Here is a 24,846-nt window from a genome sequence, read left to right as displayed (position 1 = left end):
GGGATGACGGGAAGGGAAAAGGGATATGCTGGCCTAAGCCTCATGCAGCTCATTGGGGTTCACAGGGCAGAGATGTGTGAGCAGGGAAATAAGGGAATAAATGTTGGAGGTTTTAAAGAGGTGGTGCCAGAGTCATGTGTTGTGCTTGGGAGATTTGCAGAACGGTGCAACAGCAGCGTGTTTTAGTCAAATTGCCAGCAGTTTAGTGTGTTTGGATTATTCGAACATGCGGGATGTGTTCATACTGGTTGCAGGTGGTCCATGGCGCTGTGTGCTGGGAGGCTGCAGGCTCACAGCCTGGCTGTCGGCTGCACAGCTCGTGGTGCAGCTCTGGATGTTTGAGGGTCTGTAGGAGCCGGTGTATGCTGATGTGCTCATGCAAGAGAGGACAAAGTCAGAGATGTACTTGGGGTTTAAAGGCAGAGTAAATTGAAGATAGCAAATGAGGTTTACTGGTTAGAATGTAGCTGCTCTGGGAGTCGCCGTTCCTCCAGCGCTGCTCGACCAGAGGTCCTTGTGCCCAGCTGGCGTCCTGCCTCACACGTGCATCTGAGCACGCTGCAGCAGTGGGTCCTGCAAAGGGAGGGCTGGCCTGGTCTGGGGCATCAGGCGGGAGTTTGCTGCGGGGTCAAGATGATTATAAGCAAAGGTGACTTTCCAGGAGGTAGCAGTACAGTCCAAATCACACTTTTCTGAAAAACGACACAAGGATTGCAATGGATGTTCATTCAAAATTTGGGTTGTGTACACTTGGCTTTCTGCCTGCCAGCCGGTATCCCTGCCCTCTGTTGAGATTGCTGTCATGAGTGCTAATTATGACGGTAGCGGTAGGCATGATTAGGGTGGGGACTTAAACCACTAGCCTATTTCACATAGACCACTAACTAGTCATTAAGTGGTAATGACTTCTGATTCAGTTTGAACTGGTCAAAGGTGACACCAGTAGCTTAAAGTAGAAGGGAAAATGTATCATACCCCATTACTAATTACGATCTGTTACACATTAAAGTAAATTCCTAGCAAGCTTAAATTTGGTTTTAGTTTGCTCAAAATGAAACAACTTCACACACAGATTATGGTCTTCAGGAATCACTTCAGTCATGATCATCTGATCCCTTTGTTGTCTTTATTTGTATGTGATCAACAGGATCTAGGTTGTGTTCAACACTTGTGCAGATGCCGAAGAAAAGTGGCTCACCAGAGCTGGAGAACTGTAAGAGGTTAACATATTCAACATCATCAAGCACAGCTTTTCATTCACTTTCAAATGGAGCTGTGTGGGTGGCTGCACAATGTGGGAAACTCTTTTCATTGAAGAATCTGAATATTTTGTAAGGAAGTGAATAGTTGCAAATAATCTTTTCTGTAACACTGAAATAAAGAACAAATGAGCTATTCTGAGAAAATACTGAAGCATTATTGTCTTCAGTCATTTAACAGAGCTATACAGAAAAAAATATTCCAAACTTGACAGATTCATATCCTAATCTTTTGCTCCTTCATCAGGAGACTGTGTAGTTTGTGTAGCTGCTACCAGTTAAAGCAGAATGAGTTAAAGGAGTAAGTTTGCCTCAGCATTGCATGGAAGTAAACATCTTGGGAAATACAACTCAATTCCTTAAATTATAAGCGTCAGGTAGAGCTACAGTGGTCAACCTATGGCCTGTGGACTGGACACGTCCTTCAAAACAGCAGCCCACACATGCCAGCCCTTGGCCGTCTGTGGCGGAGCGGCTGCTAGCCACCTGCTTGTCCATGGCCCTGCAGCTCTTCCTCACCATGAGTCTTTTTATGCCATATTAGAATGAAACAAGAAATTTGTTCTGTTTTGGTAGTCTCTCGTCATCCTGCCATCACCTGCTGGAGATGTGGTGGAGATCTTTATGAAAAATAAAACTAAAAAAAATCCAATGTAGTGGCTACAGGAGGAGTTCCCATGCAACTTCCTCTCTTAAAAGTAATTTTACTTTCAAGTTTTGGCCACAAGACGTAGTAAGACCCTTCTGCAGAGGGGGCGAGCAGCACACCTGGCCCTGCAGCTCTCTGAAACGCGGCTGCTGGGGACGGAGCCTCCCAATCGCATCCCCCATTCCCTCTGGAAGAGCGACAGGAATGATGTGATGTCAGAATGAAATCTGATTTCATTATTTTATTGAGGCAAAGGAGTTTTTCCCTGCCTTACCGATTAACCATGTTACTGTCTGTGGGGTTTAAAGGATGGGGCCAGGCTGCAGGACTCCCCGAGTCGTCACCCACAGCCCTGGTTTCTTGTATTTCCATCCGTGATACTTGGCAGCGATGCTGCAGGGACACTGGGATATCCACCAGGAAGGTGGTACTTTCCCTGCAGTCTGCAAAGGTGAAACACTGCAGAAATTCAGGGCAGCCGCCACAGCCCCGTGTGCATCTGTATTCCCCTGTAGGTGGAACTTAGACTAAGTATGGAGCATCTCCAAGGCAAGCCTGAGTAGGTCAGCATTAGCCTTAACTAAACATGATTAACTTTATCCATCTCCTGGTGTATTTCTTTCCAATCCACTCCAGCTCTTGATTTAATTTTCCTTGTATGTAAACTCAAAGATTTAGCTTCATTAGAATGATTGCAGGGATTCACTGCATATGGCCTGCTGCCTTCTTGATCCCTCCAGGGTTTTCCTACCAAACCCTTCGGTGTGGGGGGGGCAGAATTTGAGAAGTTGATGACAGCAGGGCATGAAAGAGCTGTCATGAAAAAGTTGCTTGGAGAGGAAATCTGGTAGGTGTCCTGCTTGGAAAAATGAGCAGCAGGTGAGGTCAGGTAGGGGAGGAGAGAAGCTGGCCCTGGGACTCTGGCCCCGATGCTGGGGCTGCTCCCGGGTCAGCACAGGGTCCACTGAGATTCAGGCTAGGTGAGGCTTCTGCCTGTTTCCCTGAGCATCATGTATTTTAGGTGATCAGTAGATTTTAATTAGAAAAAAAATAGTTAAAATTAATTGTAAAATTATTTTGGAGAGATTTTGTAAAAAAAAAAAGTAATATATGCAGTTGTTCTAAATTACCTGCTTTGCATGTCTGCAGGAGCATGTCCTGTGCTACCTGAGCCTTTGTTTGGTTTTGACTTTTACAACAAGTTCAAAAACCAGCTGCAATTTTTTTCAAGTTTTAGGAGATTAATATTGTATAAGCCATTTTAGCCACCATTTTAAACTCATTTTCTTATCAAAAAAAGGACTTCTGGCTTTTTCCACAATATTAGATCTATCATATCAGAGTACTTTATTGAATATTTTATTGACCGTCTGCTTGCCCTGTGCTAACCTGCCTGACATCCCAAGTTTCTCTCTGTCTCTGGAGATGCGATGTCAGCTCTTGTTAAGCAGCTGAGCGTGAATTTTCCCTTCATATTTCCTGTGAAGAAACTCCCTCCCAGCAGGCAGACACCGGGCGCTGGTGCATCGCTGGGACGCCCAGAGCTGGAGCCAGACGCAGGCGGGGCTGAGGTGGTCTCGGCGAGGGGGTGCTGTACAGCACGGGGGGATTCCCACAGGGGCTGGCATCAGCATTTTGTATAACTGTGCTTTACACAAATGTAAAGGTATTGAAGAGGAAAATTTCTTCCCCTGGCAAGTTAATTACTTCTCATAGAGGGAAAGCTCGAAGCAAAAGTGAGGAGGAAAGTACATCATCTGCTCAAATTAAGCAATCTATCCAGGAATGCGGATTTGATTTACCAAGCAGTTGCAGTTACAAGTGCATTTTAATTGTTTCAGTTCCTTTTCCAAAATTCAATATCTGTTATTAATATTTCATTTTACTCTGTATGACTACTTTTTGTAAAATTTGAATTCTGTATTTTCTTCCTTTCTAGTAAAACAGCAGATTGTTTTGTGTCACCCTATGGTTTTATGGCCATATAAACACTTGGCTTGCAGAGTCTGCTCTTGGTGGCTGTTGGTTTTGAGAGCTCTGCACTGAGCCTGACTCCCTCTCAGTGATATGCCCGTGGTTTTTGCTGTGCTATGTGACATTTACTAAATAATTTTAATATGAAGTAGGTATAAATCTTTCATAATTCTGTAGTTGGCATGGTTAACGTAGTGGACAATTTCGTGCCCTCCTTCGTATGTAGTGACTGGCAGGCTAATTACGGTGTTGCTTAGCAAGTGTTCAGGGGAAGAAAAAAGGGAATTTTATTCAAACCCATAAAATATTTTGGGCTACCTTTGACAGTGTGTTATTTCAAAATACTGCAGGTTTGAACAGACTCTCAAAATAATTAGAAAATGTATTTTCCTTCAAGAAACACAGGTTTGCACCAGAGCCTACCATAGGACAGCTTTTGAATAGTAACTTTACCTGAGCTCTGTTATCGTGAAAGAACCCTCCGAAAGAAAGCAAATTTGAGAGAACAGATCGTTGCTTTGTGGTTTTAGGTGTGTTTCCATTGTTGTGCAGTTGAAGAGACGAACAGAGTTGGTTCAGATTATATCGCTGTGACTCCACTGTATGACAGGCCTACATTCACAGCAATGTGTCTCTAACTCAAAATGCAGTAAGAAGGGGAGAAATTTCATTTTCTTATTGTGGTTATGGAGGACTGTGGGGAAGTGGGTCTACAGGGTGCAGTCCTTGGGACATGTACTAGTTAGCTTTGGGTTTTTAATGCCTGCCTTTTTTTTCTTTTTTTTTTTTCCAAACTTGGTGTCAGATGTTGTAGGTTAATTTATTTTCCTATTAGTTTTTGCTAATGATACTAAAACCCTTTTTTAAAAGCTTGCCTAATTAATGATCTTTTTGCTCACAAACAAAAACTATATTGTCTTTGAGAAGTGCCTGAGTATTTTAAAACAACGGGCTGTTGGTAGGTTTTATTGTCTCATGAATTTAGGGTCAACACACCTATTATTTGCCAGAGTTAATTTGTGCTGGGTTATTGACTGTCTGGGTTGTTAGGGATATCTGACTCTTGTAAAAGTTACACTCATCTCAAATTGTTGTAATTTTATTCTTTGTGCTCTAATTGCATGGTGCCACAATATTTAGCTCATAAAAGAAGGGGAAACAGTTGCACAAAGGCAGGTATTTAACTTCAGGCTCGTGAGAGCCGGGGAAGTAAGACTGTTATTACTCTTTACGTTCCTTCTTTCTGACACTGAATGGTTTTAATTTTCCTTTGGATAAGGAGAGGGAACAGACAGCTTTCTAAAATCTGAAGATGTGTGAAAATGTACAAGATACTTTGGATTTTCAAGAGTGTCTAATTGGGCTTTTCAGATGGCTGCGAACCAAGTTCAGCACTCGCCTACCAAGGTGAAGTCAGGCCAGTTGCAACGAGCTCAGCAGCAGTGAAATAATGCGGCTAACACCAACTCCCCGTAGAAAAATTGAAGAGCATAGCTTCATGTATAACTCTTGGTACATCAAGGTGAAAATATACCACTCGGACTCTCCAAACTGGAAGCACAGCAGAAAGTAAAACTAGCAGCTGCGTTTAAAAATTTCATAAGAAGCCATCCCTTCTGTGTTTACAATTCAGAAATAAATTGCAGACCTGTAGAATCATTACTTCTTCTGTTTTTCCAATTGTTCGCTTCCATCACAAATCTGAGCCATATGTCCTTGGGGGGTAAAATGCTGGCTGAACTAAAATATAGTCCTTCCCTGTGAACCAGCCTTCAAATGTGTGATGGCAAGCTACAAGGCTCTTGCTGTGTCATGCCATCCAAACTTCAGTCAATGAGCAGAATCCAAATTTGCACCAGTAGGTCATGACCGGTAATGCGGGGATTGGAAAATACCCAGTTATTCTGCAGGGTGTACTGGGACATCGTGTGTTCCTGCATAGGAGGTTCAGGAGAGTGGTGAGCTTGGTCATGCTTCCTGGTATTTTCCTGGTCAGATACTTTTATATGCCCCAAGATATTATTACTGCTTTGGGTGAAAGTAATGTATTTCTAGAAATAACCTTTGCCTTGTTCTAGGCTGATAGAAACAATTAAAGATTAGTCCTGAGCATGCTGGATCTTCTGCAGATCCAGGGTATGCTTGACAGAAGTTTGTTCTGTAAGACAGTTAGTACAGTCACTTCGGATTAAGAATAGACAGCTATTCTGACCTCTAAACCCAGGACTGTTGAGCAGATGACAGTCTTAATTCTTTGCTTCATTTCGAGTGAGCTCTGTCTTTTGGCTCTCTGCAGTGGATATTTATTGTATAAAAAGGGGGAAGCATCTGATACTGGTTTAAGATGATGAGCCTGGGACTTTCACTGACTGCTGTAGCGATTCTGAGGACAGCAAGAAACAAAAGCAGCTAACGATTATCTTCCATTTAGCCGAGATGCACACAAATGCTGTCATGGCTGCTTTATAAATAACTACCCCAGTCCTCCCCCAATTATTTTTACTAGTCTTTAGTGGGTGTATAGCTTTTAATACTGGAAAACCGAAAGCTGGCTCAGTTTGTTTTCTCATGAAATTGTAGCCAGGGCAGTAAATTCATAGCTAAGTGCTTACTCATTGGCTACTGTATTATAAATAACTCTTCACCTTGGCCCTGTTTCTCCAGCCATTATTCACCGTGAGTAGCACTTACTCGTGAGCAGGGAGTAGCAGAGAAGTAAATGATTCTGCTATCATTACTCACAGTTTTAGTACCCTGGCATGTCAGGAGGTCTGTTTGCAAATGAGGCACCGCTCTACTGGAGGAGAAGTAGCAAAGTTTTCTTGCCTGGTAGGACTATATGGGCAAAAACTACCCCAAGGAATGGCTACTGTGTCGGTGCTTTCGAAAATCGAAGCAGAGACGAGTGGGGAGGAACTGCAGGTATAGATACGGGACGTTTGGAAGTGTATGTGCCTGAAAGTGTTGCTGTGGTTTGTCCTTGGGCTCTGTCAGAAGCGCAAAGCCAGGGAGCAGATTACGAGCACTGATGGGAGAGCCATCGCCTCGTTCCTCCTGCTTTCTCCTTGCCATTACGCTGCTTTGCTTTCAAAGTGTAAATTAATTTAAAGGTTCAAAGCTTTCGGGAAAGATTCCAGACCAAAGGTCGTCTTTTCTGGGTGGTTTATTGGCTGTCCTGTGTTCGCCCACATCTCTAGTGTTTACCAGCTGAGGGAGTTTATGAAATTTTGATGTAGGAATTAGGTTGTTGCTCATCTTGTACCTTCTTGCTCGTATTATTGACAGTACCACTGAACTGCTCGAGGCAGATAGTATCTCGGTGATCACTGTGCTATTTCAGCTCTCCACTGCTGACAACATCAGAAGTGTTTTAACAGGGTTTTAATGGGTAGCCTCTGTAGCTCCTTGGAGGGTTGCAAATAGCTGCCGTGAAAAACCTTTTCTGCCGCTCTGAGCTGACATGCCCTCCTTTTCTCATCCAGCTGCTGCTTGTTTATGTGGCTGCAGCACTGTTGACAAGTTCTTCTTATTTGGGCCTGGGCGCTGTGGAGACCATGCAAATTAAGCAAGTTGCTGCATCTTTCGGGTGAGCTGTGAAGAATAACAACACGGTTGCGAAACCGCTGGGAAGAGCGGCAGGATGAGATGGTAACCCAAACTGTGTTCAGCAATCCCCTCTTCGCCTCTCTTAGCGCTTTCAAAGGGTAATCGTACAAGTTAAGCTAAAGTACTATACAGAGCTAGCTTCTCTGTTTTGTTGCTCACAGCAGATTTCCAGTGAAGCCCCAGAGCAAGTTAATGATTTTGAAGAAAACAACCTTTATTTTTTAGCAGAAAACACAAAAAAAAGGATAAATAAATCACTACTCCTCAAGACAAAGCATTAATTTGATAGCAGCAGTTTCTAGCTGACTGGTTGCCTTGCTCTGCTTGTTACCAGAAATGAGGCTCTGAGCACAGCTTTCTTTGCGCTGTGTAAAAGCTTTCTCGTCCCCGTTTTGCTTAATATAACTATAATGTGCCCTTTATCACACTTCAACTTGAGCAATCCCGGTTTAGAAATAGTGCATAATACCCATGGGAAAAAGCGCTAGAAACGTACTTTATAAAAAACATACAGGCGGAGCTCAAAAGATCCACTGACATGTAAATTTAATTAAAAAATTATAGGTTTTCAATGAGGGCTTGTGTCTTCAATTTACCAGTTTCCATGACTTCTTCAGAAAAAGTGTTTCTTTTTGCATTCTTGGTGGAAAACACACTGAAGGGTATTACAGTCCCCCAGAAAAGTGACTTTTTTTTTCCCCCCTGTGTCACAGGGAAAAAAAAATTACCCAAAATTTGTACACTTGAAAAAGAAGTAAGAAAAATACCCACTTTCCTGTTTTGTTTTATTTCTATCCTTTTGGACAAAAAGTTAAACTTTCCTGTAGCCAGCCTTGCATGGAAAAGCATGTCCTAACTGTGTGACTAAGCCTCCTTTTCATTGCATGTGCAAATTTCAGGTATTTCAGATCTTTCCATGAGGCGTCTGAGATTGGATGAAGGAGCTGAAGCGGCGAGTGGGCAAGCAGGAGGGTGGCCAATGGCCAGAGGAAGGAGCAGGCTATAAATAGGGCTCATTATATAAAGTATCGCTGTTCAAAGAGGATTCTGGCTTCAATAAGAGAATCTCAAAGTTTGCTTGAAAATCTTAAGAATTGCTCCATCTGCTGCATGTTTCAAGGAAGAAATCCCCAGCAAGGCAAGGCCACTGTGCTTGGTGTGAGGAGCAGCCCCGGACGGCCGTTTGCTCGCACCGATGTGCTCAGTGCGGAGATTCTCCTCTAAAATCCTAAGTGAAAAGTAGAACGTGAATCTCTTGGCTACTAAAACTTAAAAAGGGAAACCTAAAGATCTTTGAAGCATGCCAGGATTAGATGCTCTTCTGAACTCGGTTCTTCTATCTACTCTTCTTCCAGCAAACCCCATCAGAAGCTAAACTCCTTAAATATCAGTATATTTTAAAAGCTACTTTGCTTAGTACCCGTTATTTCAGTTTTTAGTGCAGTAAAGGCAGTGGCTTTTGTGGTGCTTCATTAAGTCCAAAGCAGCCGTGCAAAGGAGCAGATCCATAGGTTAAGGGAGAGAACCTCCCCCCTTGTTCTGGAATTCCAGCCCCTCTGTAAGCGGAGGAGCTGTTTCACACTTCTTTCTGCCTTCAAGCTGGTGGGTCCTTGTGTGAGTTGCAGCACTGAAAACCACTGTGGTTTTTGTTTCTCTAACTTAATTAATAAAAATAATTCATCAGTAGCTCTGATGCCTTTCAGAGTGGTTTTTCCCTGAGTCAGCTTACTGGGGAAGGAGGTTCATTATAAATTATAATTAGAAGAAGGAAAAAAATAGGCAGAGTAAAGCCTCTGATGTGGTGGACTTCTCGTGACGTTACCGTCTCAGCCTAGTTAATATGAAGAAGCTTGTAGCCAAAATGCTGTAATCTAGTTTATATGTATTGTTCAATGTATGAAATGAAAAAGAGTGTTTAAAGTGTTTTATGAGCAAGACCAGAACTTTCTTGGGGATTATCAGGTTTAAATTCCAGAAGTTATTATCAAAACAAGTTTCTGAGATGTGCTCACCTCATATTTGGAATTACAGAATTAGCAATATTTGTCTGAGAGCACGCCTCAAGTGAGAGAGCTCTAGAATCAGCTATATGTATGTTTGTGTGACGTTTTCTACGCTCCGTATGTTATATATCTATATAGCTTATACCACTGCTGGGTTAGATGCATAAATACCAGCTTGTTACTGACCTGTGAAAGTCTTCCAGAGGCTTGGTGTACCTGCGGTGTCACCAGCTCCGGAGCCACTAACAAGAGCTGAGTGTCCTTATCCCTCTGCATGCCTCCCTGCCTGCCGTCCTGCCAGGGCCAGTGACTTGTCAGGCAGCCGTGGTGCGCGGCGAGGTGATGCTGATGCTGGGTGGTGTTCCTTTCTGTTGGGTTTCATCTTGAGTAAGGGAGGAAAAGGGAGCGAGTGCCGGTGTACATTTGTTATTATGCATATTGTTTGTCACCTTTGTTGGTTCAGTTGATGCTTTGAAGTTAGTCTTGCATTAGTGTCGTGCCTGAGGCAAAATTGTTTACTGCTTCACTGTTCATGTTATTTCTCTTGCTTTTATGTTCACTTCTATTTCATAGTTTTGCTCTGCCAATTTGAATATAATTGTATGCAACTTTGCTTTTGGTTTTATCCTGTAACTTTTTCTTATGGGAGCCATCCTTTACCACGCTACAACAGTTGTGTGAATAAAAGGCATCGGACTAACCTTGTTATTACAGAGTTTCCTGTTACAAAAACTTAATATTTTTAATCTTGTTTCTTAACATGTTGTGAACAAGGTCAAAACCAATTGGAAATCGGGCCACATTCATTCAAAAGGGCTAATTGGATGTTGTTATGCATCTTCTCTGGGTGCATGTTGTGCTTTCAGTAGATACGTAACGATCTGCCCACCCAAGCAGGTTCGGGCTTTAGCAAGATCCATACAGAGATATTTAAAAGGTGACCGCATCACTGCAGCTCTCTGTTTCAACATCATGGAACAGAAAACAGTGTACAATTGCACGAGTTTCATCACTACTTGAATTCTTTCTGCCTCCTTTCCTTTATTTCCCTCTAGCTCATGAGGAGGGGGGTACCTCAGGCTCCCCCAAGCCCTCGGACCCGGCTTTGACCCCTGCAAGACCAGAAGGCGGTGGGGGAGGCAGGGCAGGGGGCCCCTTGCCGCTGTCCCAGGCTCAGCAGAAGATTTCAGCTGCCAGTTGCTGTTTACTGTTGCTCTGTCAGGATGGGCAGGATGTGGCTGTAAAACAAATACATTTTTATCCTGCATGTCTAAGGATGGGCAAGGTACTGTATAGCCAGTAAAAGGCACTTCCTTGCCTCAGGGTTGAAGAGTTGCCCTAATCTAGACCCTCTGTGTAACTATAGGTTAATTCATCTAAAATAATTTTGAAAATTTCCTTTACATAGCATGTGCTTTTTCAGCACATGAAGCAAATGTAAGTTGCAGGGCCTTAATTAAAAAAACAGTAAAAGAAAATCTCTGTCATGCTTCCCTGCGGGGCCTCGTGCATTTAGCTGAGATTCACGTGTGTCCTGGAGCATCTCCTGCATCCACCATGCAGTCAGGGACTGTCCTGGCACAGCACCCATCACCCATAGCATAGGGTGCCCAGGCGAAGGCCATGCACTGCCAGAAGAAAGCTGAGATGCTGGTTCGTGCTTTGTAACAGCCATTTGTATGTATAGGCTGATTCTGAAGGGTATTAGATGTATAAAATATGTTTAAATGATGTATTTGACTCTTAAAGTCGCTCTGCTGTTAATGTGCTTTGAAGAGTTTTCATCACGATGTGCTTGGGTAGGAACAGACTTGTGGAAAAGCTTAGGGAAGCTGAAATTTGGGATGCGGGGTGGACTGGAGCTGCTTCCGCTGGGTGTTGCGGCAGGAGGCTGGGCTGGAGCGTGGCTGTGGGATGCCCCTGCCTGCCATGGCTGTGTCACTTCGCTTGTGGCTGCTTTGCCTCCAACTAGAGCACGCCCTGCGGCAGTCAGGTATAGAATACAGGTGTTGGCATACCTGATTTTGGATGCTTCTGGCTTGGAGAGGAGAGGCTGTGCCTGCTCGTGGCTCCGGCCGTCTCTGAGCAGGCTCCTGGGGAAGCCTCTGCCACTGCCTCGTATCCTTCAGGGGCTGGAGGGAAGGCGACTCATCCTGCAAATATCTGTAGTCACATGCTGCAGAGCTTTTAGGCAAATTTTGTTTAAGCAACTGTCGGATGAAAAGTATCAAAGCTCAGTTTTGTTCCTGTAAATCTCGGAATATTCGTCATAGGTTAAGGAGGATGAAAGCAGTCATGTGTAGCAAAGCCACACTGCTGGGCTCTTGTGTTCAGGAATTTAGAGGGAAATGAGTATTGTCTCCCTTTCATTTACTTTCATTACTGTGTCTTCCTTTTATTTCCATGTGCTGAGGTCTGGCAGTCTCGGAACTGGCCAGATCATTTCTAAAATGCAGTATTGACCCTATGCCACTTATTACCAGTCTGCATCCTCAGCGACAGAATTGATTCGGTTGGTGCTGCTGCACTTTTAATGTTACCTTTTATGTTCATGTTTGTTCCAACAGAGTGGCCACTAGCACAGACGACTTGAACTTGTATCACCCGCAAACTGACAACGCTGGAGCCACCAGTTTGTCATTATCCCTACTAGCGTATCTGATTTAATTTTGCGACAGTGGATTAATTCTTAAAATTGCAGTGCTTTTTGCTCGTTAATGGTCAGTAAATGATTCTGGGGGGTGGGGGAATGGAATTCATCAGTTTTGTAGTCGTTTTAATTCTTCTAGTTTTAAGTTGTTCTATAAATATGTCTTTATGGATGTAGTTTTACTAGCTTAAAAACATCTAATTGAAAACAGTTGCTTAAATCTCTTTGGATCAAGGAGGCAGTAATAAGCAAAGAGAGTATCTTATCCCTACAATCCAGAAACGCTTAGTGGCTGGTATACTCGGTGCATGAGTAATCAGCTTCTTGTTTCATCTAAAAACCTTAGCTCTTTTGGTGTGATTTAGTACTTCACCAGCGGCATGGTTTTTCTTGTCTGTAAGATTATCAACTAGTGAAACAAAATATAAACTGAAATGGCATAACATGAAAGAATGGTTTTAAAAATATTTAATTCATTTATGCTGTCTTGTTGTGTGTATAATGTGTTCTAGAATGTCACTGGGCTTCTGGAAAAAAAAAAAATTAGATTTGTCTTCTTGCAAATTAATGTTTTGTTGCACATTATGTAATGTTATTCTTATGACTTAACATTTGCATCAGGCAGGACTGATCTCTGCTATTTTGTAAGGTACCCGGCAGATGAACCCGTAGTGCGTAGATGAGATCAGCCTGTGCGTTTACCTATTGATGCTGCTTGTGATTCCCAAACCAATGAGCTCCGAGGGATAAAAACTCGGCTGTGCATACCTTTGTTTTCTGAAACAGCTAAATTCTGTGGGTCTGGGTTTGGTGAGGGGGTGGTTGCTTTGATTTGGGCTTGGTTCCTTGTCCTGCTTTTTGTGTAATGTCAGAAATGTGGGTCCTTTCTAGCTTACAAGATCTAATGACTGCAGATCCCATGCACAATAGTGAGATACTTTATTTGCAACACTCTAGGTTATGTTGGTAATACATGTAAACAAAAATTAGTGATGACCACTGTGGAGTTTGGCCTGTTTTTTAAAGGCTTATACCTGCATCCCTCTGGCCTGAAATGTGGTACGGTTTTCCAAAGCGATCCTCAAAAAGCGCTCTATCAAACCTCAGAAGTCTATAAATGATACGTGGCTCATTTCCAAGCCAGGAAGCAAGGAAAAGAAAGCCAGTCTGTGCTGGTGGAGAGGGAATGCAAAACCACAAGTCTTACTTCCTACTTGCATGAAGAAAACCAGGTTAACTTACACAATCTTTGCTGATCATTTCTTTGAACACCTGTGTTCATTCAAATGGCTGGGACTGTTCACATGGTCAGTTACAACATCTCATTAAGAGTTACAATTAATGGAGATGGTAGTTTCATAAATGGCAAGTACACATTTAACCGCCCAAGGTTGCATGCATCTTATTCCTAGAACAGGCAAGCTGTGACATGAACTTGCACGGGAAAACTGCAACACTCGGAAAGTTTTGTCATTTTCTTTATTCGTTTCATTTCTAAATTTCAAATAATTTCATACAGATTTATTAATCTGAAGTATTAAAAACTTGTGGTAGCATTGTGTCTCAGAGCACAGTTTGGGCAGGCTGCCTTCCCATAATATGAAGGAGCACACACTTGTGCAGCTACAGCATCCTATTCTTTGTTCAGGACTTAAAACACAGTGAGGGTTCAACCCCTGAAATTCTTTTTCCAAGTCTCTTTGAGAAGCAAATAGCACTTCACACAAGCCCATTGTTAAAAATCACTTGCTGTTTGGTAGTTTAAGAAATGCTTAAGTGTATTCTGTCAATCTAAAAGCCATCCGTTGCAAAAAATCGTCAGACATCCTTTTTTCTTGTACATTTGTGTCATCTGTGAATCAGAAGCATTTTATGTACCAAGGGCAATGTGCTTTGCTTTTGGAATTCCTGAGTTTCACTAAAACCCTGGGGCATGGTTCAGGAGACCTGAGGTGACCTGTAAATGGGAGCTGCTGTGTCCCTTTGCTGCTTAGCAAGATCATTTTAAAGAGAAACTGAAATACAGTTCCAGATACAATATAATAACATTTTAATCCAAAGAGAAAAACAGTAGGGATTTTTATACTAGTTGACCTCTTGAAAGCACATTCAGATGTTAATTCTTTCTCATAATGGAGATGGGCAGTTTCCTCATTTGTAAGTGATGAATCTGAGACAGGAGAGAAAAAAAAAAAAAAAAAAGTGGTTTTCCTGAACCCGAAGAGACTCCTTATGCAAGCAGGATGAAAGCTGAAGGGTTCCCATGCAGGCACAGGGCTAGGGGTGCTGAGCGCTCTCGGCAGGCAGGGCAGGTGTAGGAGCAAGTTGGTAGCTCTTTTGCAGATTGTTTTGCTTATGATAATGTGCTGTCTGGTCTGTGCACCGGCCTCCTGGACTTCAAATAAAGTCTTTGCTTTTCTCCTAAATCCCAGTGATGGAGTGTCTGTGAACACGCTGCCAGTCTGGACAGCAGTGAGAAATGCGCTGGCTGTGCGTGTGCCCGGCAGGAAGGTCTGTGCCGTGTCCGAGCGTGGGCTGCCGCCGTGCCGAGGCTTGTTCTTCGGTCTTCCCAGCCTTCCTGCAGGATCTCTCCTTTTGGTTTAAGGCAGCTTACAATTAATTAACGATCTTTATGGGCATTGCCTTGAAGTTGGAATAATTTTACAATCTAAATGATCTGAACCTCTCCTGTAGAGGAGACCTGAGCCTCTTCCCTCGCTGCCTCTGCGTGGGGGGGGAGGAGGTGGGACCCCCTGCGCTGCGAGGGGGGGCTGTGGGGAGCACCGCGTCCCCGGGGCTGCCTGACACCCAGCGCGGCTGCTGCAGGGGAAGTTGTCTTCCTTGCAGGGGAAAATGCAAAGGCTGGTGTTACTGCGCTGTTTCTGGTTATGTTTTTGATTTCGGAATGGCGGAGGAGATGGCAAGAGTTTTGTCCTTTGCATGAGTCAAGTTCAAACCTGGAGTTCTGGGTCAAGATGGTGATGCCTCTGAAGGACAGACAGACTTCAAATTCTTTAGGGGAAGGTGTACAGCCCACGTGCGAGTAAAATACCCAGCACCAAGTTTTAGGTTAGCAGCCAGGCCAGCCAACATATCCACCATCTGCCTTGTACAGAGGGGAGCAGATCCCCAAGGGCCTGGGCAGCTCCAGAAGTCATCTGCACCCACACAGAGACACGGATGGGTCCTCTGTGCCAGAGTGAATCCTGCAGGATCTCCGTGTGGCCCCTGCTGCTGACTGGAGTCTTCTGCAGCGAGGTGGCACATCTGTGACAGGGGCTGTGCTGTGAGCCCGGCACTGCCCCTGCTCCCCAGGGCTGAAGCAAGTGTTGCTTTTCATACTGGAAGGTGCAGCTGTGTCTCCTGGGGGTTGGGAACGCGGGACCATGGTATTCGAGGCAAATGATGCCGGGTTCCTCGCCAAACTCAGATATTTCTACTAGGTGCTGGGCTGCTACAGGTGTTCGTGAGGAGCCAGAGGGGATGGCAGGGCCCTTTGCTCTCTTAGCACACGCTGGGTAAGATTTGGCTGTAGAAAACTTAGGGCTGTTTGAAGAGAATATTCTAAAAAATACAATTAACTGCCCAGATGTTAGAACCCCAGTGATACAAATTCCACCCTCTGTGCTGGGCAGGGTGTAACATTGCAGGAGGCGGTTGGTGCGCGGCTGCCTGGTGCTGCTGGCCCTGCTGCACGGCCCCGAAGTGCTGTGGGATGAAGGAGAAGGCTAAAAGGGATGTCAAAATAGCGACCCTGTGCTCTGGGTGCTGCTTTGGTGCCCCTCTCTTGTCACCTCTAGGTACTTCAGGTGGAAGAGCAGCAGAAGTGTTTCCCTGCTGATGGTGTGCTGAGCAGAGGGCTGCTGGTCGCTTGTGTTGCTAGTGTCAAATGCAAAATGAAGTTCTCCTATCAGTTGAGAATTTGGTGGAGTTTGCTTCCATTTGACAGTGTTTCCAGATGGAAAGGAGCAACTGTCTGTTTCTGTAGGGTGCAGTTTTCATTTACTTTAAATGGGTTTGAGTCTGGGGAGCGGGGCCCGCTCCTTTGCTTTCAGTACCGTGAAGACAGATGTTATTTCACCAGATGATCCGGGAGCACTTTCTCATCCCGCAGTTTGGTTATAGGTGCGCGTCTTTTGAACAAAGACAAATTCCATTGGAAGTGTTACAAAGTTAGTTGCGCTTTTAGGTATTTAAATGATTCCTTATTTTTCTAGCACAGTAGGTTAGAAACGTGTTAAAGCTAGTGGTAAAGTAATTTATGAAGGGCAGATGGAGTTCAAAAGGTTCAAATATACAAGTTCAGTTCCAGCATCGTTTGGACCTTCACACCTCAGTGTCCCAACAGAGAAACTGGATACTGAGTTTTTACAGGTTTTACTGTAAAAACTGAGCCCTCCAGAACTTTTAGTAACTAATGGATTTTGCAGAAATGATTTGACTACCCTGGATGTCCATTAGCTGTTTTGCTTTTATGTCTTTGCTGGAAACCTAAATGGCTTTTTTTACTTGCACTTTTTATACTAGTTATATGTTTGCTAGAGATGTCTTTTGTATTACAGCAGCTGGTAGGAAAAAAGCGATGTACTCAAAAATTGTAGGAGCATTTAATCATAGTACAGCCTAACTAGAATTTAAACTGTGTGTTGTCAAGAAAGTTTCCATCTGTGGCATAGCAATCCAAAGCTGACTACGTGCAGTTTTAGTCTTCTGACTCTTGAATTCATTCTTTGTTGTGTGGCTTTGGTGGTGTTAAAATTCAATGCTCAGGAGTTACATTGTATTAAGTCTATAGTTCTCTCCTTTCCTTGCGTGCCCTACTTTATTACCAGCAATGGATTTTGAAATATCCTGAAAATCTGTTTTCCAATATGGGGATGGTTGATAAAATACCTTTCTTCCAAACAGGTATAGTTTCAGAAAGTTTGCTCTCTTATTTGTTGAGCTGTTAAGTACTTAGCAAAATTAATTCCCTGCAATATACTATTCCTGTTAGAAGTGCAAGTCTCTGATGGGCAACTCTCAAAAATACCTTGCTGATATAAAAGAACTTTTCATCCAGTTATGTTCATCGTTTCTCACTCCTACTGCTTCTCTCTATATTACATCAGGAACGAGAATGATTTTTGTACTCTAGTACCAAGAGCGACATATGCCAAATTCTGTATTGCATAACAGTGCAGAGTAAGAAAAAAAATCCATAAAAATCTATAGATTTTCAGGCACATGTGACAGTCCTGGAAATTTTACACTAGGAAAAGCTGGCTGGCACAAGAGCAGAGGAATGATAAACCCACTTCCATTTTGGAAGAGAGCGGGTAGGGTGGGTGTGTTTCTCCATGTCAGACAAGCACTTAGAAGGAAGGTAGCGCGTAGCTGGTATGGTTCACCACACAAGGGTTTTATTTTGTGGTGGAAAACCTAATCTTTCCAAGACCTTTTCTCTTGGGTATAAGTCTGAAGTCTGCTTTATATTGGGAGATTGGCATGAAATCCACAGCACTTAAGAGGATAAAGGCCTTTGTCTCCAAAATGTACGTTTTTTTGGAACTATAAAGGCAGTGGAACAAGAAATGGGTTTAGGTATATAATGTTGAGATCCAACCTTGTAATCCTTTTTCAAGTAAAAATATGTTATAGATCAATTTTATCGATTCATACTTTTTTCCCATGTGTTTTAGAAGATTCACTTAAAGAAGGGAAACCTTTCACATTTAGCTAATGATTCAAGAAGTAAAAAAAGGTGAATTATAAGGACCTACTCCAATTAGCCAGAATGACATCTTCTTCTGGTTCCTCTGTAGGCACCATTTGGTTTCTGGGAGAAGATGGGAGACTAACAACAACAACAACAAAAAGCAAGCAAACAAACAAAAAAAGAAAAACCAAAAAACCACCCAACATTTCTTTTACTGCTTTTGTCATTTTCACGGTCGCTTTAAAGGACCCCACAGCCTGTTCATACATTAGGAAATGGGGTAGCTCTTCAGCTTCAAGATACACTCGACAATATTTTGTGGGCTGTTGGGCTTGTTAAACAGTGTGCAACGTTTGAAGCCCTTCTGTCCCTCCTTGAAACGCTACAGAAAGATGGATAATAAGTTCAGGCAAAGCACAGGAACAAAACAGGGCAGGGTTAGGAAGGGAAGAACTGGGTGAGAAAAGAAGAGGTGATGCAGCGAGCTGTGGGCGGGGGGAAGGTGGCTCTGCGGAGAGACGTGTTCAGCTTTCCATTTACAGGCTATGGGGCAGAAGAAATAAAATCAAGAGGAGGAGGAGATGAAAGGAATGAAAAGACAAAAGACTTATTCAGTAAGTAAATTAGAAATTACATCAGATAAATAGATGAAAACAAGAGCAGATGCCTGACTAATGTAAGTTGTTCTGGCACCACTGACTTCAAATCAGTTTACACTAGCTCAGAACCTGAACAGACTGCCTAAGTGGAGACCAGAGACTAATTTTTTGATCTAGACTTCCTTGCTTTGCATACTTAAATTTGACATTCTTTAACATCATAAATTAATATGTAACAAAAATAGAATTGCAATAGGTTCTCACATGGAGAGAAGAGCGATACAAAAGATTGCCTGCTTGGTGTTCCATGATCTTTGATGGCAGAGGATTACAGCTGTTAGTTTATCAGTTATAATGAACATTTACATGGCTACTTTTGTCTTGAGTGGACTAGATATTCTGGCTGATGAATATTGACATGATTGAAGTGAGATGACATAGATTTTAATCAGTCAAGGTTCTGGCTCCATATTGACAGTTGTAATTTGCTTTGTTCCACTTCAACGTATTAGATTTCTTACAACAATATTAATGATTTAGGGGAACCATATGTATTTAGAGAATATTTGAATACTTAGATAACTTTTTTTCAATCTAGCCAAACTATCCAATGTAGGCAGCCGCACTTTCTGCTTCCCAAGAACCATGGCCCCTGACATTTTAAGAGTCAGTTTTACTCCTCAGAAAAAAAAACCCAGAGGAGTATTTCTTCTGTTTGCATTAAGCACCTTCTGAATTGCCAGGCAGCTTTGTGCCTGGCCCTTGTGGTTTACTGAGCCTAAGGCCCCTTACCAACATATATAAAGAATTAAGAACTTTCTGTTTCTCAAATGACTCATTTTGACGGTCAGTTTGTTGGCCAAACACTGATACACTTCCATTCAGATGTAAAATTTAGAGCAAATGATGTGCAACATATTGCTGTGGGATGCATTTTTCTGTCCATGGAGCAGTGTAATGCTTTGGCCATCCCTCCTTTTGGTTCTGTTAAGGCACCTCCTGAAGTCAGGCTTAAGCTGCTTTTAAAATGAGCCAGCATCACTTGGATGTGGGTGAGGTGCAGCAATTTGGGAATTGCTCCCAGCTGGTGGAGAAATGATTTCCAAGCAAGCTGGGTGGCTCTTTAACCGCTCTTCCCAGTAGAAGCAAGCTAAAATACGTAGAAATTGTTGCTTTGACAAATAAGCTAATGACCCACTCAAGCCGCTTTATGTAGCGCATGTAGTTGCTTGACAGTTATTATTATTTTCTAATTATGTTAAGTTATAAGTTATTAACAAGTGTTTAATTTCAGGCCAAGCAGATCCAACAAAAGGGATTTGTACAGTTATGAATTGCAGCAAAATACAAAATCGTTGAGCTTTTAGTATATGCAAACTTGGAGACCCTGGTTATTTCTCCCTCTTTCAACAGCCAGTCATGAAACTTTCTTGACCTTTTCACCTTTAAACTTTATTTGAACTTGGAAAGAAGACTTGTGAATTGTGGAGGGGAAAAAAAAAAAAAAAAAGAAAAGAAAAGAAAAAGGAAGGGGGGGGGGGGGGCTGGGGGAGGAGAAGGTCTGATTATACGTTACCGTAACAGTAATACTAGCAAAATAATCCTCCTCTTGTGCATGAGTGTCTGCTACTGCAGGCTTCAGGGTAATAAGCTCACATGACATGCCTAGAGGCTAATGCTGGCCTATGCTTTTTTTTTTTTTTTTTTGGTACATATTTAAACAAAGGCTGATTATCCAAACAAGAATTTGGACTGCATCAACTGGACCAGTTAAATTATAGTTAGTAAAACTTGGCGCCTTCAGAGCTTGGAATGTTACAATTACAGCTGGATCCTCATTTGTTAGGCAGCCTTACAAAATAATAAAAGTGGAGATTTTTATCTTTATAGGACATAGCTTAACTCTTTGAATACAGAGAACTAAGTGCCAAATATTACAGTTCCTGCTTAGACATACTATTCTGGGCCAATAAATGCAATTAGACAGTTGTATCCGTGCTCTGTAGGACGTAGGGCAAAGGGAGCTGCTTTGGCAGCACTTGGGTGGATGCTGGGGCACTTGTACTGGACATCCATTATCCTCCAGGATTTCTTTAAACACAACAAGCAATTTGTTGTTTGATCTCCCTTATCTTGCTGCTGTCTTTTTGACAGCGTTGCTGTGGGTTTATTTGAATTTCTCTTCTTTGTGTATTTCCTGTTGCTACAAATAAAGCTTACGTCCCTGTAGGATGTAGACGGTTCCTTGAGTCCGTCCAGTTTTCACCTCTCAGATGAGCTGGAAAACTGGCTTCAAATACTTAGCAAATTTTTCCCTAAACCTCCCAAGGCTGGCTCTCCCTGCCACCGTCCCCATGGGGCTGCTCGGGGCTGGGTAGGTGGCAGGCGATGTGCAGGCAGCAGTGACATTTCATTTTAACAAACTGCTGTCGACTATTCCAGACTTGTTTTCCCATCTTCCTTCCTACAGAGGGGGATTGGCTTTGATTAGGTACTTGCAAAGCCAGACTTTGGCTTTCTGGTTGTATAATGTATAGCTCTGGTTGCCAGTCAGAAAAAATGGAAGCTCTTTTCCTAAAATTAAACAAAGTGTCCTTATTGTTAGCCTAGAACAAATCAATGCCTTTGCATTAATTCATATGGAGCGGGGCCAATTTACAGCTTTCCCTGATCTGCCCGGTGGGGGTTTTTGTGCATAGGTTTATCTCAGCTTCTTTTTTAGGACAGTGTTTATTGTTTGCATTTTCTGAAAACCTTACTGAGTAATAATGCTTGCAACTTAAGCAATCAAGACTACCCAGAATGTTTGCAAGAGCCCACCTGCTAGATAATATTTACCAGCCTATACCAGGAGCTTTATCTTTTGTCATCTCTGCATAGTATAAAAGCTAGCATTCATTAAAGCGTGAAAAAGTTGGTTTCCTTTATTGTGACAGTTTTACCATGTTTCAGTGTACTTTGTCTCAGTAGTGACAAATAAATACAGATAATATATAATTGCTGCAGTCAAGATACCGTGGGAGTTACGAGAGCAAGGCGTAGGTATTTCTGAATGGAAGGACGTTGGTTTTCTTGCATTGAAAACTGAGAAGTTAAAGATTTTCAATCAAGATAAACTTGCAGATTCATAAGGTGCAACTTAGTCTGGGAGAAATGATACCAACTGGAAATAAGAAAGACCTAAGGAAAAATTGTGAGTTAATGTTTAGTCTTTTATTACTATTTTAATCGAATGACTTTACAACATGACCTTTTAAATTGTAGCTATTTTAAAAAGGAATATTTGTGTGCCGCAGGCCTGTGGAAAGCGCTGGTGGGCACAGCACCGAGCGGCTCCTGCGCTCAGCACCCTGAGCTCAGGGCTGGGTGGCTCCACGCTCGGCACTGAGCCCCACATAAGGGCTTTACAGTCAAACACACCAACGTTTTCTGGTCATGGCTCCAGGGTTCTGTTAAGGCACTTCGTCCTCCGTACCCAGGATTTTGGGCAACAGCCACTTTCCATAAAACTCTTTTGACTTTTGTTGGGGACTGCCGAGCCTAGGGGAGGTGATGCTGCAGGAGGAGGAACCGAACCCTGGGTTCGGAGGGCACATGTTTGGACTTCGTGTCCTGCAGAGGTTGCCAGCTGTGCGCGTGGGAGCCCATCGAGGCGGTGGAAAGGAGCCTGATTCTTGCTGTGTCCCTTCTGTCATGGGCTTTTTGCTTCGTTCTTAGCCGTGCCATTGAGAAGTAGGGATGCCCCAATTAGTCTTTTGCATGACAATATTTCATTTCAAGCAACAGCGTTTGGTTTCTGGCCAGAATAAATCCTTTATTTATTCCATCTGCTGTCCTTGCTTTTTTCCTGTATTGAATAGACTCACCTTGTGCCGTAGTGAGATGATTGAAATCGTGCCTTGCTGATTTAAGGGACCCAGGTTTACAGCCTAGATACAAACGTCTGTAGTACCTGTAATACCCATCAAGAAAATACCATGGTAGTAAAAGAGAAAAGAAAGGTTAGCTGATCCGGTAGGTACTGCAGATGTGATGATCACCTCGCTGTTGACAGAGGGAATCTAAAATTTTAGAACCTGCCTTCAGACGGTCTGAATATATTTTCAGCTGCCAAGAAGAAGTCAACAGGAATGATTGGTGAATAAGTGAGAGCAGCGTGCTGTATCTGCAGGAGACAGTTTCCATCCGGCAGCCTTGCTTTTCAGATATTTTCTAAAACACTAATTAAGAAACAGTCTTGGATCAGACTTTAGGTAGCCAACAGTGCATTCAGAAATTATTCCCTGTCTTAGTTTTTCTCATCTGTGGTCTTATCTAATTCATCTTCTCTTTTTTCCTCCTCCTCTGTTTGGTAGATTTATTCCTGGATCAGCAAGGGGAGTGAAGGAGAGGAAGCAGGGCAGGAGTTGCCATTGCAGAGGTCTTTTGAGCTACGGTTCCACCCTCCTTTCTTTTTCTTTCTTTTATCATGGATTTATTGTGAACTAATAATCACTTTGACCTTAAAACAATTCATGTTAAATCACAGAGAAAGAAAAGTTGATAGTGTGTGAGTTAAAGTGGTCCTCAGTAAAATGTCATCTGACAGGGCTGTGCTTGGGAGAGAAAAAGAGTTCCTCGTGGAGCCTGAGCTGTGTTCCATCAGGAAAGGAGACGCTGTCCCTCGTTCTAACCCGATGTACCGTAGCTGCTGCGGGAGACTGTGCAATGATCTCAGTTAGGGACACCCTCAGGCCGTTTCCTGTAAAGAAAAATTTATTTATGTAACTTTATTTAACATTATGTACACTCCTGCAAAGCATTTTAGAATACAAAAACTATTTTAAAAGTCGCAGTTTTATCTGTGCATGCATGTCTCGGGACTGGCTGGCGCGCACGGAGCAGCTGCAGCCTTCCGAAGCTAACGGGGATGCAGACGGTTTCGGTTTTGTTAAAATCTGATTTCTCGGTGCAGTCGTGGTCTTGTGTGAACAGCAGCCAAGTCTCTTGGTTCTTGTGGGTTGATTGTTGTTTTAAGTTTAATTAAAGTAGCTTTTGCTTAAAAAGAAGGGGGGGGGGAATTGAATTTAAATATAGGTATCTATGATAACTCTGTAATATCTTTTTCTCTCACGAATTGTGTTCGGAGTGGATGTTTACATAGATGGCCATAGCTGAAAATAAGAAGGAAATTCTATTTATGCCACAAGTTAAGAATTCCCATCACTGGCAAATCTTAATTTACTTCTTCATCTGATTTCTGATGGGAAAAATCAAATTGCTTTTGTACTGGAAATAAAGTTGATTGAACTCGGAATTTTTCCAGTGGCTAAAAAGGTTACTTCCCAAGCAGTGCTCTTTTACAAACTGCAGTGGTGTTTAATTTATCTGCTTTTTTCAGCAGATAAATGTTCAGCATTAACATATGTAGGGAAAGACAGTCTCTTAATACTGATTTGTATATAGGAATGTCATCTGACTTCCAGAATTTCACATGAAATCTCTTACTATAGGCGTGATGGCAGTAACACGCTAGAGGTGAAACTGTCTGATACAGAGATCAGCTAAATACAATTTCTGTGGTTTTCTTTGTTTCGTATCGAGCTCTGTAATTTCTTTCTTGAAGAAAATGCTTGAGAACTTTTGCTGCCGATAGGAACTGTTCAATCAGTATTAAGATGCAACTTGTCAGGAGTGCATTCTTACAAATACTTATTCAAAAGGTCCCTAGGCTTTGAACAGAAAATGTCAGACGTGAAGAACAGGGATATTTTTTTGTGTGTGTGGTTTTTAATTTTCTAAAGAAATACAATTTTTTTAATGGGCTTACAAAGCTAAAAATAGAAAATAAAATGTTCTTTGCCTTTTTATTTTTTAGAATCTTATCACGTACTTGCATTTATTCCTTGTAGTACTTTCAGCTGACCTGAGCAGTACCTGTTGGTGAGAGTGGATGATCAGCCAGCACCTTTACCATTCACCGCAGTTTGCCTTGATGAACCTATTTAACGTAATCGGTGAAAACAAGGTTTTCTAGTGAGGTTCCAGCTCTCTCTGCTTTTGGCAGATGCGGAGCTCTTTGGAGACTCGTGCTGCTGAGGAAAGTATTGCTTTTTGTAGCAATCCCAAGTAAGAGGGTTCAAAGCAGGGGTGGTATTCTTTAAACGGCAATCAGGCTCTTCAAACCTCAAAGGTTTATACCAAAAGCAGCATTTTGAAAGCTTAGGTGGGTTTTCCTTTTACCAGGATCTTTTCACAGAACTTGTTTCCCTGTCACTTCGGCACATTCCATTCAGTTATTTCAACCCACGTGAATGGATCCATCCTCGGAAATGGTTGTTGTGAGTAACGGTGCTGGATTTCGTAGCCATCAGCACCGAGAAATAGCATGCTGCTGAAAATGAGTCAACACTGCACCAGCGGCGAAGG

At 42.6% G+C, this 24,846-nt stretch overlaps 1 protein-coding gene across 13 annotated transcripts in view; it reads left to right on the top strand.

The window, feature by feature from the left end:
* The window catches only part of BCAS3 (BCAS3 microtubule associated cell migration factor), a 370,223-nt gene that overhangs the window by 244,353 nt on the left and 101,024 nt on the right, over positions 1-24,846 (top strand). The window contains exon 24 of one of the 13 annotated variants that reach the window (XM_055719682.1): positions 12,059-12,604. The exons of 11 other annotated variants lie outside the window; for them this stretch is intronic. In XM_055719682.1, the coding sequence (XP_055575657.1) occupies positions 12,059-12,084 (26 nt within the window). In that variant the 3' untranslated portion in view covers positions 12,085-12,604. Of the gene's footprint in view, positions 1-5,253; positions 5,478-12,058; positions 12,605-24,846 lie in introns of those variants that run through there. One more of the 13 variants, XM_055719676.1, reaches the window with a different exon arrangement.

The sequence above is a fragment of the Falco cherrug genome, chromosome 1 (genome assembly GCF_023634085.1).
Source record: "Falco cherrug isolate bFalChe1 chromosome 1, bFalChe1.pri, whole genome shotgun sequence".
Classification (NCBI taxonomy): domain Eukaryota; kingdom Metazoa; phylum Chordata; class Aves; order Falconiformes; family Falconidae; genus Falco; species Falco cherrug.
The sequence above is the reverse complement of the archived record's forward strand: the minus strand, read 5'-3'. Positions and strand labels throughout refer to the sequence as shown.